The 17,413-nt window shown below is 42.8% G+C and overlaps 2 protein-coding genes across 2 annotated transcripts in view; both read left to right on the forward strand.

The window, feature by feature from the left end:
* Positions 1-425: 425 nt before the first annotated feature.
* LOC103001997 (transmembrane epididymal protein 1-like) lies at positions 426-1,348 on the forward strand. The gene has a single exon (XM_007175183.2). It carries the CDS (start codon positions 426-428, stop codon positions 1,197-1,199), a length of 774 nt encoding a protein of 257 aa, XP_007175245.2. The 3' UTR covers positions 1,200-1,348.
* Positions 1,349-12,312: 10,964 nt separating this feature from the next.
* LOC102999071 (regulator of G protein signaling like 1) overlaps positions 12,313-17,413 on the forward strand; it is an 83,457-nt gene continuing 78,356 nt past the window's right edge. Inside the window, 1 exon segment of the mRNA XM_057558721.1 lies at positions 12,313-12,325. Coding sequence (XP_057414704.1) covers positions 12,313-12,325 — 13 coding nt within the window.

Here is a 17,413-nt window from a genome sequence, read left to right on the forward strand (position 1 = left end):
TTACTCTATATTGTGTGTTCTCCTTGCTGTCTCTGAGTACTTGCTTGTGTTCTGTGAATTTGGGAGGGAAGTAAGGAAGGTAGAAATGGGGACAAGGGGGAGGAGAGGCAATGGAGGGCCTATGGCATTGTCTCTGAGAAAGAGAGATGCTCAAGGATTGTGCTGGTGAATATGCTTATTTCTTCATCTGGCAATGGTTGGTTAGCTATCAATGAACCAGAGCAGAAGACCAGAACGGAAACCACGACACCCACCCAAAAAAAAGTTTGGGTTTTCTCCAAAACCATTTTCCTTCTGTATGTGGATGCAATGAGCTGAATAGAGAATATAAGTAGACTTCAAGAAACCCCCTCCACACTCTAGAGCCTGACTGGCCACTCCGGAGCCTCTTGCCTCTGCCAGTGCTCAGACCTACCTTCAGTCTCATGGGAGGCTTTGAGGGTCATCTGTACCCAGGACTGTCTCTCTTCCTCTATGGACTTTATCACGCACGACTCGTCTCCAGGGCCTTGATACGCAACTACCCCGTCCAGTATCTGCCACGCCGTCCCTGCAGCAAAGGAAGATGGGCGAGGCTGCAGCAAATATACTATGTGGGACTGGCGAAGATATTGAGCTCCTTCATTTTAGTAGCCCAAGAACTGCATAACATTCAAGGGCAGTTTGTACTGATCAGCAAGATATATCACCAGAGAAACTTTTTGTACCACAAACAGTGGCAGCATCTCACTCTCTACACGACCTTCTTCCTGAGTGGGTGTGTAGATGTGGTGAGCCAGAACCTGCTGCCCCAGAGGTCTCCTGCCCTGGAACAAGGCGCCCAAGCCCTGGGCATGTTTCTGATTCTGCCCCTGATGGTGTCTCACTTGCAGGACTCAGAAGGAGTGGAGCTGCAGTGTCACGTCCTGCTCATCCAGGCCTTGTTCCTGCTGCTGCTGGTGGTGATCGCAGAGCTGTGGGCTCCCAACGTGCGGCAGCTCTGGGTGATGAAGGCCTTTTTATATATGATTATAGGCTCTTGGCTGATCCAGATAGCCTTTATGCTGTACAAGCCAATCTCTGGACATAAATGGATGGATGATGACAAAAATGATATTTTATTTATCACCATCTTCTTCTGCTGGCATGTGGCTTCCCTTGCCATTTTGATGATCTGGATCTACGGCGTCTCCTTTTTGTGGTATTGTTACATTTGCTGATGTCTGAACCAGGTGAGCCTGGAAGGGTACCTCTCACCTGCACATTCTGGAACAACTGGAGGAGAAGTTGTGGGACGAAGAACTGTCAGAGAGGGAGACCAAGTGTCTTTCCTTCAGAGGTGCCACCGAGGCAGCTCACTCCACTGGGAGGGGCATACTGCTCTCTCCTCTGTTGGCTTCTTTCAGTCTTGTTTGCTAAGCAGTGAGCAGAGAAAAGGCAAATGAACCCAGGAGGCATGTTACTATGACCTTCATTTTCAACTCCCCAAGTATTTCCCCCATCTCCCCTCAACTCGTCTCAGCTCCAGCCAAAGCAATCTGCTTGCCCTGCTCCTCTCTGCATTCCTCACCCACCACCCCAACCCAGTAGAAAGTGAAAATAAATGCACTATAATGTGCCTTTGGGTTTTTATAAATATCCCTCACCCACCACATAGAATACTTACCACTAGTCACTGACATTTAGTAATTATAATGATTTACAGTCTTTCATGCAGCATAATATTTTACCCATCATAATAACCACCTCCTCATCCTTTTTCTTTCTGGATCGCTTCAATACTCATACTAAATCTGAACTGTTATTTTGACCATCTGGAACTCATAGAACTGTTATTGAGGTCTTTCTTTTGATTACTTTATGGTTTATCAAACAGAAAGTCAGATACTTTTTTTTTCAGCTTTGTTGAGGTGTACTTAATATATAAAAAAATTGTTCATAAGTTATACATTTTGATGAGTTTGGGCATAAATATATTGTGATACCATCACCACAATCCTTAAAGGCAATGTCCTCTTCAGGGTCTAGAAGAACAGAGCAGCAACCTGCACATAGTGAGGGCTCAGAAGTGTTTGTCTGCTTCCAGAATTTCTCCAGCCCCTTCTCGCCAAGTGTAGTGTCTGTCAGATTCTTCTACCTGGGTAGATCAACCCATTGCTGTGTACACACCTCAACGAATTTCCAAATAAGACTCACCTGCACCCAATCTTTTCTGGTTCTCATATAAAATAAAATCCAATGGCTTAGGGCTGAGTCAAGATGGCAGACTAGGAGGACACGGAGTTTGCCCCTGCTCACAACTAGGACATCTACCAGGCACTGGTGGGGGACGACTGACACTTAAGGGGACAGGACAGGAGGAAACCACAAGCCACCCAGTAGGATGTTTAGGAGAGGGAGTGGGGAGGAGAAGTGGAGGTGGGATGGGACCGGTGCCCCTGAGAGGTGACTGGGGGAGGGGAGGGTTTCCCACACCCAGAGAGGCCCACCCACGGTGAGGTTGTCAAGAGGGATGGGGAGAGATCCTCGGGAGATCGGAGGATTGGAAGGGAAAGCGGCCAGCATTTCCCCTGTCCACTTGGGCCCCAGGGAGCCTGCTGAGGTCCCAGGCCTGATCCTCTGCCCTCCGAGGCCCCTTCTGGCTGCATGGCTCCTGAGGGTGTGGGAGGGTGGGAGGCGGGGAGGGAAAGTAGATGCTGGATGCGACCAGTGCCCCTGAGGGGCGGCTGGGCGAGGGGAGGGGTTCCCACGCTCAGGAGAGGCCCACCCACAGTGATAGGATCAATGAGGATGGGGAGAGACCCTCAGGAGATCGGAAGATCAGAAGGGAATGCGGCCAGTGTTTCCCCTGCCCAATTGGGCTGCAGGGAGTCTGCTGAGGTCCCAGGCCTAATCCTCTACCCTCCAAGGCTCCCTCTAGCCACGCTGAGCCTAAGCTCCACACCCCCACCCCCACCCAGGTCTTTACCTCCAGACTCGGCGGTCTGAGGCCCCCTCCCACCATGCTGCCATTTCCAGCTGCTCATGTCCTCAGTCTAGACCCCGCCCCCGCCTAAACCCCACCCCCACCTAGACCCCGCCCCCAAAGCCATGTGTAAAATAGCTAGCTAATGGGAACATGCTGTATAGGGCAGGGAGATCAGCTCAGTGCTCTGTGATGACCTAGATGGGTGGGATCGGAGGGGAGGGAGGTCCAAAAGGGAAGGGATATATATATATATCTGATATTCCTCATTGTACAGCAGAAACTAACACAACATTCTAAAGCAATTATACTCCAATAAAAAATCCAATGGCTTGTTTATTCTGCATATTTTTCTTTTTAATCCTCACTACTATTCTATGAGGTAGACTTATAGATGATAACCTAAAACTCAAAAGTCTTAACAAAGTGGCTTAATGGAGGTAGACATTTAGCCATGTCACATAATGCTATAGCTGCAAGTCAAAGGGAATGGAATTCTGTGCGGGTAGAGTTAAAGTATTGGGGACTTGCAAAAGAATGTCTTTATGCCACCCGTTCTGCTTTTCTCCCTGCTGTCCCCAGGATGTGGAGAATCTAAGCTTCCCTACTTGCGGTAATGGCTAAAATATTTATGCTTAGAACAGAGTGAGGCTGGGACAAGGATTCTAGAGAGCCATTATCCTTCTAGTTTCCCCCTTATTTCTAGTTCCTAGGAAAACAAGATGTAACCCTTTTCCTTTGGTTCTGGCGCTATTCTTCCTTGTTAATTTTCTTGTTCAAAAGTTAAGGTGTAGCAGGGGTAAATTGTCGTCTGGCTCTTAAGAGCCTCTACTCTCTGGTTTTGGGAACTTGTGAGCATTCTGACGATTGCAAAGGAGAGAGGGACTTCCCAGTGTTATTTACAGGGGGCTCAGCAGTGTCTCAGGATGCAGGCTGGTATGCATGTGCTCAACGTCCAGTGTGTGAGCAGCGGGCAGCTCTCCATGGGAGGCTTACACCTTGCACCAGTGGGATGATCAGGTAATGATGCTGTCCACAGGACAGGAGCCATGGTCCCTGGGGTGGAAATAAAATATTCCCCAGACATTAGTTCAGCTTCTGTGCTTCTCCTTGCTCCTGGTGACCGTGGAGCTCTGCACTTTCCGTTGGAGGTTCTACTCTGTTCCTGGTTGTCACCTCTGGGTCCCGTCCCCTTGTTTCTTACCCACAACCTTGGGTATCTTTTCAGGCCTTGGCCAGACTTGCAGCTCCTCCTTCCTGTGGCCTCGTTCGAACTCCTCTAGTGCCTTGAGTTTGGGATGGCAGGGAGTCTGGTTTTCCTCTATTTTCGTTCCTAGTGATTTGACAAAACTGTTTTCTACTTCATTCAGGCCTCCTCTTCTTCATATTAAAAGCATATTTTCGATTTTTTTTAACCTAAAAATTGACTTTTATTTTTTGGTATTACAATCTGACCTCATCTTGAGGCAATGTCTTTCACTATAGGGAGAAAAGTTATATACAAGGGCAGAAAAGAAAAACAAAATATTACTATTTTAAGGTATTTTCTCTGTACAAAGGTAAAAGTTGAAGAGATACCTAAGCCACTTTTTGACAGATCTGTCTTGTTTCTGAGTACTTTTGAGATCAGATACTGATGAGCTCATCTCGTGTAGTAAATTAATGCCTCAAAATATTATTATGTCTCACAATGTGTATCTTTTTTTTTTTTTAAAGATTGATTGATTGCTATGTTGGGTCTTCGTTTCTATGCTAGGGCTTCCTCTAGTTGCGGCAAGCAGGGGCCACTCTTCATCACGGTGTGTGGGCCTCTCACTATCGTGGCCTCTCTTGTTGCGGAGCGCAGGCTCCAGACGCGCAGGGTCAGTAGTTGTGGCTCACGGGCCTAGTTGCTCCGTGGCATGTGGGATCTTCCCAGACCAGGGCTCGAACCCGTGTCCCCTGCATTAGCAGGCAGATTCTCAACCACTGCACCACCAGGGAAGTCCCACAATGTGTATCTTTGAGGTAAAATAATAAATAGTAGCAGGGACCTTCAAAGCCACAAAGGATTATTACTGAGGCCTAATATCATGGTGGAATGGGCAGGGCTGCTGTTTGGGTGATAAGAAACTTTCTGCATTCCTCATATCACAGTAGTATGAGCACTCTGACAGTAATCCTAATGACGCTGGAATGTAAAATCAACTGAAGAGAAATCTGGGAAAAAAAGAAAACTAAAACACCCAAACAGAATTCTGGAGACAAAGGTGTAATCTTTACCACCATCCACCAGAGGGCACCATCTTTGCATGAGCTAGGAAAGGGCCCTTGCTCTCCATTTGTGCTGAGGTATCAATTTTAAAAGAAATGAGGGAAGGATGAAGAGGAAGGTAGAAAAATACATAAGCAAGTGTTTTCCAAGCATCTAGTAAGCATAATGAAGGTCTGTTTGTTTCCTATTAAACTTAGATGTGTGGACATGAATAAGCATAAAATGCAGCTAATAGATATAGAGTATATATGTATAGCTCTATATACATAGATACATAGACGGATATATAGATATAGATAGATATATAGATAAAGATAGCTGTATATACATAAATATATAGATATATATGTTTGTGTGTCTCAAAAACACAGCAGTGTCAAAACGCTTGAGCTAAAATGGCTGTTTTTTAGCAACTCTATAAAAGTCATCAAAATGCTCATTTAGCTCATCACATAGGCATACAGTAAATAGTTGGTGAATGAGTAAATAAAGCATCTAGTACAGGTGCAACATGGATGAAATGTCAATTTAATTCTGATCTGGGTTTTGAGGGATAAGCAGGAGTTTGTTAGAGGAGTTCAGGGCAGGCACTCTGAGGTCATACATTCCTGTACTCTTAAGCCCAGCAGTGCAGTTCCAGTGATGGGATTTCATGGCCCGATGGTACCAGAGAAAACTCTTGAGTTCCTGCCCCCTAGGAAGGGTGGCTAAGGAAGAGCCACACAATTTGTTTTATGGAAAGCTCCTTAATTTGCATTTCAGGTGAAAGGTAGAAGATTATTAACGGGCTCTTCCAATGGAGCACGGTGCCAACAACAAAATGCTTGCAATTGCTTGTGTTATAATCAATATTCAATATATTATGGTACACATTTATAAACTAATTGTTAAGCTTTTAAACTTGGCATATAGAATTACTTTTAAATGTAATTTTATTTTAAATTGCTTTCACTTTTTCTTTTTTCAATAAAATTATACATTTGATAAATCAAATTTTCCTAAACAGATACCACTTCCATATTTTGTTAACTAAAATTCCTTAGGCATTTCATATTATGAGCTGAAAATATGATTTTAAAAAATACTTTACATACCTAACAAGGCAGATTTACAAACCTAACAAAGAAGTTTCTCCTAAGAACTTAAAAAGGCTCTTGTAAATTTAATGTCAGATTTTTAAATGCAAAACAAAATTTAAGCATTTTATTGTACAAAAAACAACATACACAAAATAGCACACATTTTTTAAAAAGTACAATATATTTGCATGTGTGTGTTGATGTTTCATGTGTTCCAAGATGAGTTTGTAGCCTACCATGTTTCTTCAGTCATAAATTACCTCATTCATTAATCAGTGTAACACACACACATGCACACATCTTAAGACAATTCAGGGTGAAGCTCTGAATAGTTTAATAATCACATTTTATTCCTTAGATTATCACTTCCTTTGGAAAAGAGAGATCATAACCTGGGCAAAGGAAATTCTTTTAGTTCTCTTCCTAGAAGAGTGGCCTATACAGCACTGATATATACCCACATTCCTGAAGACACTATGCTTTTATTTTTATTTTTATGTTTTTAACATCTTTATTGGAGTATAATTGCTTTACAATGGTGTGTTAGTTTCTGCTTCATAACAAAGTGAATCAGTTATACATATACATATATCCCCATACCTCCTCCCTCTTGCATCTCCCTCCCACCCTCCCTATCCCACCCCTCTTGGTGGTCACAAAGCACTGAGCTGATCTCCTTGTGCTATGTGGCTGCTTCCCACTAGCTATCTATTTTACATTTGGTAGTGTATATATGTCCATGCCTCTCTCTCACTTCATCCCAGCTTACCCTTCCCCCTCCCCGTGTCCTCAAGTCCATTCTCTACGTCTGCATCTTTATTCCTGTCCTGCCCCTAGGTTCTTCAGAACCTTTTTTTTTTTTAGATTCCATATATATGTGTTAACATATGGTATTTGCTTTTCTCTTCCTGACTTACTTCACTCTGTATGACAGACTCTAGGTCCATCCATCTCACTACAAATAACTCAATTTCTTTTCTTTTTATGGCTTAGTAATATTCCATTGTATATATGTGCCACATCTTCTTTATCCATTCATCTGTCGATGGGCACTTAGGTTGCTTCCATGCCCTGGCTATTGTAAATAGTGCTGCAATGAACATTGTGGTACATGACACTCTTTTTGAATTATGGTTTTCTCAGGGTATATGCCCAGTAGTGGGATTGCTGGGTCATATGGTAGTTCTATTTTTAGTTTTTTAAGGGACCTCCATACTGTTCTCCATAGTGGCTGTATCAATTTACATTCCCACCAACAGTGCAAGAGTGTTCCCTTTTCTCCACACCCTCTCCAGCATTTATTGTTTGTAGATTTTTTATTGATGGCCATTCTGACAGGTGTGAGGTGATACCTCATTGTAGTTTTGATTTGCATGTCTCTAATGATTAGTGATGTTGAGCATCCTTTCATGTGTTTGTTGGCAATCTGTATATCTTCTTTGGAGAAATGTCTATTTAGGTCTTCTGCACATTTTTGGATTGGGTTGTTTGTTTTTTTGATATTGAGCTGCATGAGCAGCTTGTAAATTTTGGAGATTAAGCCTTTGTCAGTTGCTTCATTTGCAAATATTTTCTCCCATTCTGAGGGTTGTCTTTTGGTCTTGTTTATGGTTTCCTTTGCTGTGCATAAGCTTTTAAGTTTCATTAGGTCCCATTTGTTTATTTTTGTTTGTATTTCCACCTAACCTTACAGCTAAAGCAATTAGAGAAAGAAGAACAAAAAAACACCAGGGTTAGCAGAAGGAAAGAGATCATAAAGATCAGATCAGAAATAAATGAAAAAGAAATGAAAGAAACAATACCAAAGATTAATGAAACTAAAAGCTGGTACTTTGAGAAGATAAACAAAATTGATAAACCATTAGCCAGCCTCATCAAGAAAAAAAGGGAGAAGACTCAAATCAATAGAATTAGAAATGAAAAAGGAAAAGTAACAACTGACACTGCAGAAATACAAAGGATCATGAGAGATTACTACAAGCAACTATGTTGCAATAAAATGGGCAAACTGGAAGAAATGGACAAATTCTTAGAAAAGCACAACCTTCCGAGACAGAACCAGGAAGAAATAGAAAATATAAACAGACCAATCACAAGCACTGAAATTGAGACTGTGGTTAAAAATCTTCCAACAAACAAAAGCCCAGGACCAGATGGCTTCAGAGGCGAATTCTATCAAGCATTTAGAGAAGAGCTAACACCTATCCTTCTCAAACTCTTCCAAAATATAGCAGAGGGAGGAATACTCCCAAACTCATCCTACAAGGCCACCATCACGCTGATACCAAAACCAGACAAAGACGTCACAAAGAAAGAAAACTACAGGCCAATATCACTGATGATAATAGATGCAAAAATCCTCAAGAAAATGCTAGCAAACAGAATCCAACAGAACATTAAAAGGATCATACACCACGATCAAGTGGGGTTTATCCCAGGAATGCAAGGATTCTTCAATATATGCAAATCAATCAATGTGATAAACCATATTAACAAATTGAAGGAGAAAAACCATATGATCATCTCAATAGATGCAGAAAAAGCTTTCGGCAAAGTTCAACACCCATTTATGATAAGACACTATGCTTTTAGACTTGTCTTCAATGAAGTTATGTGAAGCCACCCTCTACTCCTAATCATTGCCCCACTATCTTCCCTGCAGCTCAAAGAGGCTGATTACTGGAGCTATTAGCAACCAAATGGAGTGTTGTCACCCCAATAATAGCAAGGACTAAAAGCCAACAATGCTGGATAGAGGCTTGAATTACATGATGGTTAGATCCCTGATCCTTTCAAGACCTTCTAGTTCCCAAAGTGAAAGGGTACCAGATGTCTCCCGTACTTGTGTGATGATAAGAATCACCTGGGGTGCTTGCTAAACACATCCATTGGGCTTCCCTTGGGGCGCAGTTGTTAAGAATCCGCCTGCCAGTGCAGGAGACACAGGTTCAAGCCCTGGTCCGGGAAGATCCCACATTCCGCGGAACAACTAAGCCCGTGAGCCACAACCACTGAGCCTGTGCTCTAGAGCCTGCGAGCTACAACTACTGAGCCCGCATGTCTAGAGCCCATGCTCTGCAACAAGAGAAGCCACAGCAACAATAAGCCTGCGCACCGCAAGGAGGAGTAGCCCCCGCTTGCCACAAAAAGAGAAAGCCCGTGCGCAGCAACAAAGACACAACACGGCCAAAAATAAATAAATAAATAATAAAACAAAACAAAACAAACAAACATACATTACCATGTCCATGCTCTGACAACTCTAGCTTAGAAGAGCCTGGGTGAGGCTCAAGGGTATTGTATATTTTACAAGTGCCCCAGGTGATTATTATTATCAGGCAAATATAAACTATATTGTTTTTTTAAAAATTATACCTAAGTTCACGTCTCAGCTCTACCACTTACCAGTTGTGTGTTGGAGCAGATCCAGTGTGCAATGATTTCCCAAAGCTCTAGGCATCTCCTTTACTCCAGTGCACACTTACCCTGGAAATGGCAGCAGATCTCTTTGGCAAAAGTTAGGAAGAGACTCCCAGGAAATACTTGCAAAAATATCGCAAGCTTCTTCCTAAGGGGCAAAATGCTTTCTTTTCATTTAAGAGCTTCTACGTCTGACTCAGGACTGAAAATTTGGTGAGGGGCCTGGAATGCTACATGACGGCTCATTTTTGGTTCAAATTCATATTAATTCATTCACTCAAATATTTATTGAGCACTTCCACGTGACAGAAACCGCTCTAGATGTTTGGGATGCATCATTTAAAAAAAGAGTACAAAATTCCTGCCACCATGTAGCTTATGTTCTCAAGTAGAATCTTAGTGAGTCTGCCACACATTGTTCCCAAGGGACCCTATGATCAATAGCCACCACAAAGGATCTGTGGGTTGGATCATTCTGATATCCATACACCATCGCTGCTATTATATCCACATATACTTTGGTGGTTAGCACCACCTCCCATTGCAATCAAAGGCAATTTTCAGCTACAGCGTCTCCTTTCAGCCTTTGTGGACATCTCCACTGGGCCACTACTGCTGGCACAATCACCAATGAGCCTTTGCTGTAATAAGCACCAGCATGCATAATCTCTCATTGTCCCTGAGCTTTTTTCTTTTACTATTTAAAATTATTATAATTATTATTGTTTATTGGAGTATAACTGCTTTGAGTCACCCCTTCAAGATGAAGAGTTCTGGATGGAGGATCTGACTGTTGAGTCTAGGACAGGTGCTCGGGTCCTTGTGGCCAGGACAGGAGAGGGACCGTCTGGCCCCTCTGGCAGGAGACAGTCCCTCCAAGACTCACACAATTTTTCATCCCAATTAAGAAGGATGGTCAGAGACTGAGTGACCAAAACAAAGCTACACAAAACGCTAATAAATGCACTTGCCCCTGACCCACTCAGTGTTCAGGATCCTCTTTGGGCTGATTTACAGGTATCCTAGGACAGTGTAAGGAGGGATCTAAATGTGGCAAATCAGACCCAGACCCGGGACTACCCAAAATCATTTGCCTCTCCTTCAAGTGAACAAGAACTTAGTCTTCAAACCCATTTGAAGGCAATAAAAAATGAGTAACAAAAGTTAATTTCCACATTAAAATCTTCTGAACACTTGTCTTACAACAAGTTGTTCTCTGTGAGTAAACTCATGCTGAGTTCCAAATTTCCAACTTGCAACAAATGTTTTAGACCTTGCTAGAAATTACTTCTGCCTCCTTTCTCATTGGTTATTATTGTTCTTCATCTCTAATAAGATTCTTTCTATGTGGATAAAAAGTGTTCTGCTCTTTTCTTTGAGCTGCTCATGACCCCAGAAGTAAGCCTGGCCTGGTTTACAATAGAAAATCATTATACCATCCTGAGAAAAATTAAAATGAAAGAATTATAACTTCTTTCCCATATTTCCTCTTGCTTGCCTCTATTTTTCTGGAGTGATTGGTCTAGATGAATGAGGGATTGATCAGGATTAGAACATTTCTGGTCAAAATTGGTCACAGAAAATCTGCAGTTCTTTTGTGTGCTATGATTTGATGAAAACATTAAATGACTTTGTCTCAGTCTTATGGTAAAATTCTTAGATATGTGGGGTACCTTTTTCTAAGTAGCTCCTTTCCATATAGATATTGTTTATGTCTTCCTTTATAACACTTGTGCGAAAGAAAGTCTAATTAAACATATAAGGATACACACAAAAAGTGGCAGGAGAAATTATACAGAAAAATACATCATCGTGAGAAAGTCCAAGAGAGTTATTTCTAAGCCCATTAAAATATGTTTTTCATGTGAAAGGGAGGTTTGATTTACTGGCACATTTGAAATAACATGGGTTCTTGAATCAAATAGGTAGAGTCCAATCTCAGTGTTGCACTTACTATCTTTCATTGAAAAGGAGGTGACGATAATCCCTATTTTGCATGGCTGAGAACTGAATGAGAATCAAGTATAAACACCTAGTCTAATTCTTCCTCATGGAAGGCATTCAGCTAATGTTTATTCAATCTTTTTTTCAAAGCCAGTGGATAGTAACCCACAGCTAACCAGAGGAAACTATTTGGGAAGGAAGAGAAGGGGTGGAAAACAGCATGGATATTAGGTTGAATTTTCCAGCTTCTCTGAGAGACAAGTCAAGTCATTAAACATTCACTGTGTACCTGTTAAATTTCTAGCAGGATATTGGATCCAAAAGACACGTCAGAAATAAATGAACAGATTCCTACTCCCTCGAAACATAAAATCAAGTTAAAAAGACAGAACTTAAACTCAGGATCTAGACAACAATTATAAAGAAACTGTCAAACCACACCAAATAGTATGGACTAAAGCCCTAAGTATGGGAAGAGTCTGTATGGTTAAGGGAATCCAGAAGATCAGGTAACATAAAGACTTATTTTCAGATTGAGGTCTCTACCAGAGGTATAGAATCTGGAACCCCTAGGAGGAGGTGTCATTGTGCATTCATAAGGAGCAGGGTTCTGTTGACTGGGGGCTAATTCTGCTCCTAATCAATCGCAGTGGCAGGAAGAGCAAGGCAACATGAGCAATGCTGGTGAGTCTCTGAGAGGGATGTCTCTGCGGCTTTGAGCCCCCCAAATAAGGCAAACCACTCACCTTCGTGGTCGTTAACAGGAATGAGTCATTCAGGGACACCACATGTAGATTTTATGTTATTCATACCAGTTGTTTTTCTTCTCTCTTCTCCCCTTCACCCACTTTATGCCACCACATCTTTTAGGATCAGAAAGGGTCCCATTCATAAGACAACTAAGGTAACTAGGAGGGATAACTAAGAGGGAAGAATTAAAATGCATATTGGGCCATTGTATATCATACCTCCTCCAGGTAGAAGGCTAGCATGAGGTTTGGGGTTATCCAACAATTTCTTTGTTAGCACATCAGTATCACTATTGTGTGGAATGAATGTTGAAAGCCTGCTCAGATTATAATGAAGTTTGAAGGCAAAACAGGTGAGAATGGAAAAACAAGAATGGAGAAATAGGACAGGGAAGTGGAGGATATGGAGAGCCTTGTTCCTATATCCCATGAAGACTGTATTGTTAATGCCAAGCACTGTCACAGTCAAGCCCCTTGTCCCCAACAGTATGTGTGACTATAGAAAACAATCGATTGAGAAATTTATCCAAAACCTCGCTTTCCTGCACTCAGATCATCTCAATAATGTTATTCAGCAAATCCATGCCAGGATTTATGAATAACAACAAATGAACAAAAGTCCAAACGATTGAAGATGTTTTCTGAAAGAACAATTCATTCAACATTTACAGAACTTAGACACTGTGCAAACACTCTTAGTGTCTAGAGGAAGAAAGATGAAAAGACAAAAATCCCTCCTCTCATGGAGCTCAGTCTGTTGAGGAAGACAGATGCATCAATGAGTGAAAACAGTGACTTGTTAATTGTTGTGATGGAAGTTGAACATGACCATGTGAGGTGGGGAGGAACAGTGATCAATTTTACTATTGTGTAGATTCTACCATTCTTGGCTCACCAGGGAGATTAATGTAAACTGGTTCTTGACAGATAACTAATAATTTGCAAAGCAGACCAGGGTTGAGAGAACATTTCAGGAGATGGGAATGTGGGAACAAAGATACAGAGGTTGGATGTGAGAATGCATGGCATGTGCGGGAAAGAGCAATGTCTTGGCTGGTCGACAGGAGGCAGCACGTTGTGGAGTGATGGCAGGTCGGAAGGAACCCAAAAGCTTGATTGGGTGAAGCCTCACATACTGTACTAAGAAATTTAGCCTTTACCTTGTAGGACATTAAAGAGTCTCTGAAGGGTTTTAGCAACAATATGGTGGCAGTGACTAGAAACAGGGAGAACATTTGAAGAAACAGATGCTATAGTCTAGATGAGAGATGATAGGGGCCTAAAAGAAGAGAATGACTATATGGATGGAGATGCGAGAGTAGATTCCATAGATATGTAAAAGGAGAAACCACCTGCCCCTCCACTGCATAGGGGAGTATTAAGAGAGAGAGAGAGAGAGAGAGAGAAACAGAGCAAGAGGACTCAAAGAAGATTTTCAAGTTTCTGGTTTAGACAATCGGATGGTGGTTCCAGTAACTGAGACTGGGAAAACAGGAAAAGGAGCAGGTTGGGAAGGAAAATTATCAGTTCAGCTTTGAAAACATTGAGATGAAAGTGGTTGATGGGTGTTCATGTGGAGATGTCCCATAGCTCACTGGATATTTAAAACTAGAGCCAAAGAATGAAGTCTGGACTGAGAACATAGATTTTGAAATTATCCATGTGGAATAGATTAATTAAATCAGGGAATTCTCGGGGAGGAGCTTCAAGATGGCGGAAGAGTAAGATGCGGAGATCAGCTTCCTCCCCACAAATACATCAGATATACGTCTACATGTGGAACAGCTCCTACAGAACACCGACTGAACGCTGGCAGAAGACCTCAGACCTCCCAAAAGGCAAGAAACTCCCCACATACCTGGGTAGGGCAAAAGAAAAAAGGAAGAACAGAGACAAAAGAATAGGGATGGGACCGGCACCAGTGGGAGGGAGCTGTGAAGGAGGAAAAGTTTCCACGCACTAGGAAGCCCCTTCGCGGGCGGAGACAGCGGGAGGCGGAGGGGGGGAAGCTTCGGACCGTGGAGGAGAGAGCAGCCACAGGGGTGCGGAGGGCAAAGCGGAGAGATTCCCGCACGGAGGATCAGTGCCGACCAGCACTCACCAGCCCGAGAGGCTTGTCTGCTCAGCCGCCGGGGCGGGCGGGGCTGGGAGCTGAGGCTCGGGCTTCGGTCGGATCGCAGGGAGAGGACTGGGGTTGGCGGCGTGAGCACAGCCTGAAGGGGTTAGTGCGCCACAGCTAGCCGGGAGGGAGGCCGGGAAAAAGTCTGGAGCTGCCGAAGAGGCAAGAGACTTTTTCCTGCCTCTTTGTTTCCTGGTGCGCGAGGAGAGGGGATTAAGAGCGCCGCTTAAAGGAGCTCCAGAGACGGGCACGAGCCGCAGCTATCAGCGTGGACGCTAGAGACGGGCATGAGACGCTAAGGCTGCTGCTGCCGCCACCAAGAAGCCTGTGTGCGAGCACAGGTCAATCTCCACACCGCCCCTCCCGAGCCTGTGCAGCCCGCCACTGCCAGAGTCCCGTGATCCAGGGACAACTTCCCCGGGAGAACGCACTGCGCGTCTCACGCTGCTGCAACGTCACGCTGGCCTTGGCCGCCGCAAGCTCGCCCCGCATCCGTACCCCTCCCTCCCCCCGGCCTGAGTGAGCCAGAGCCCCCGAAGCAGCTGCTCCTTTAACCCCGTCCTGTCTGGGCGGGGAACAGACGCCCTCAGGCGACCTACACGCAGAGGCAGGTCCAAATCCAAAGCTGAACCCCAGGAGCTGTGCGAACAAAGAAGAGAAAGGGAAATTTCTCCCAGCAGCCTCAGAAGCAGCGGATTAAAGCTCCAAAAACAACTTGATGTACCCTGCATCTGTGGAATACCTGAATAGACAATAAATCATCCCAAATTGAGGAGGTGGACTTTGGGAGCAAGATATATTATTTTTTCCCCTTTTCTTCTTTCTGTGAGTGTGTATGTGTATGCTTCTGTGTGTGATTTTGTCTGTATAGCTTTTCTTTTACCATGTGTCCTAGGATTCTGTCTGTCCATTTTTGCTATAGTTGTTGTTTTTATTACTTTTCAAAAAATTTTTCTTAATAATTTTATTTTTATTTTTTATTTTAATTATTTTATTTTATTTTACTTTATTTTATTTTATCTTCTTCTTTCTTTCTTTCTTTCTTTTCTTTCTCCCTTTTATTCTGAGCCGTGTGGATGACAGGCTCTTGGTGCTCCAGCCAGGCATCAGGGCTGTGCCTCTGAGGTGGGAGAGCCAAATTCAGGACACTGGTCCACAAGAGACCTCCCAGCTCCATGTAATATCAAATGGCGAAAATCTCCCAGAGATCTCCATCTCAATGACAAGATACAGCTCCACTCAACGACCAGCAAGCTACAGTGCTGGACACCCTATACCAAACAACTAGTAAGACAGGAACACAACCCCATCCATTAGCACAGAGGCTGCCTAAAATCATAATAAGGCCACAGACACCGCAAAATACACCACCAGACGTGGACCTACCCACCAGAAAGACAAGATCCAGCCTCATCCACCAGAACACAGACACTAGTCTCCTCCACCAGGAAGCTTACACAACCCACTGAACCAACCTTAGCCACTGGGGACAGACACAAAAAACAACGGGAACTATGAACCTGCAGCCTGCGAAAAGGAGACCCCAAACACAGTAAGTTAAGCAAAATGAGAAGACAGAGAAACACAGCAGATGAAGGAGCAAGGTAAAAACCCACCAGACCTAACAAATGAAGAGGAAATAGGCAGTCTACCTGAAAAAGAATTCAGAATAATGATAGTAAAGATGATCCAAAATCTTGGAAATAGAACGGAAAAAATACAAGAAACGTTTAACAAGGACCTAGAAGGACTAAAGAGCAAACAAATAGTGATGAACACCACAATAAATGAAATTAAAAATTTTCTAGAAGGGATCAATAGCAGAATAACTGAGGGAGAAGAACGGATAAGTGACCTGGAAGATAAAATAATGGAAATAACTACGGCAGAGCAGAATAAAGAAAAAAGAATGAAAAGAATTAAGGACAGCCTCAGAGACCTCTGGGACAACATTAAACACACCACCATTCGAATTATAGGGGTCCCAGAAGAAAAAGAGAAAAAGAAAGGGACGGAGAAAATATTTGAAGACATTATAGTTGAAAATTTCACTAATATGGGAAAGGAAATAGTGAATCAGGTCCAGGGAGCACAGAGAGTCCCATACAGGATAAATCCAAGGAGAAACATGCCAAGACACATATAAATCAAACAATGAAAAATTAAATACAAAGAAAAAATATTAAAATCAGCAAGGGAATAACAACAAATAACACACAAGGGAATCACCATAAAGTTAACAGCTAATCTTTCAGCAGAAATTCTGCAAGCCAGAAGGGAGTGGCAGGACATATTTTAAGTGATGAAGGGGAAAAACCTACAACAAAGATTACTCTACCCAGCAAGGATCTCATTCAGATTTGATGGAGAAATTAAAACCTTTACAGACAAGCAAAAGGTAAGAGAATTCAGCACCACCAAACCAGCTTTACAACAAACGTTAAAGGAACTTCTCTAGTCAGGAAACACAAGAAAAAGAAAAGACCTACAATAACAAACCCAAAACAATTAAGAAAATGGTAATAGGAACATACATATTGATAATTACCTTAAATGTAAATGGATTAAATGCTCCCACCAAAAGACACAGACTGGCTGAATGGAAACAAAAACAAGACCCATATATATGCTGTCTACAAGAGACCCACTTCAGACCTAGGGACACATACAGACTGAAAGTGAGGGGATGGAAAAAGATATTCCATGCAAATGGAAATCAAAAGAAAGCTGGAGTAGCAATTCTCATATCAGAAAAAAATAGACTTTAAAACAAAGACTATTACAAGAGACAAAGAAGGACACTACATAATGATCAAGGGATCAATCCAAGAAGAAGATATAACAATTGTAAATCTTTATGCACCCAACATAGGAGCACCCAAAAACATAAGGGAAATACTAACA

The sequence above is a fragment of the Balaenoptera acutorostrata genome, chromosome 1, assembly GCF_949987535.1.
Source record: "Balaenoptera acutorostrata chromosome 1, mBalAcu1.1, whole genome shotgun sequence".
Taxonomy (NCBI): Eukaryota; Metazoa; Chordata; class Mammalia; order Artiodactyla; family Balaenopteridae; genus Balaenoptera; species Balaenoptera acutorostrata.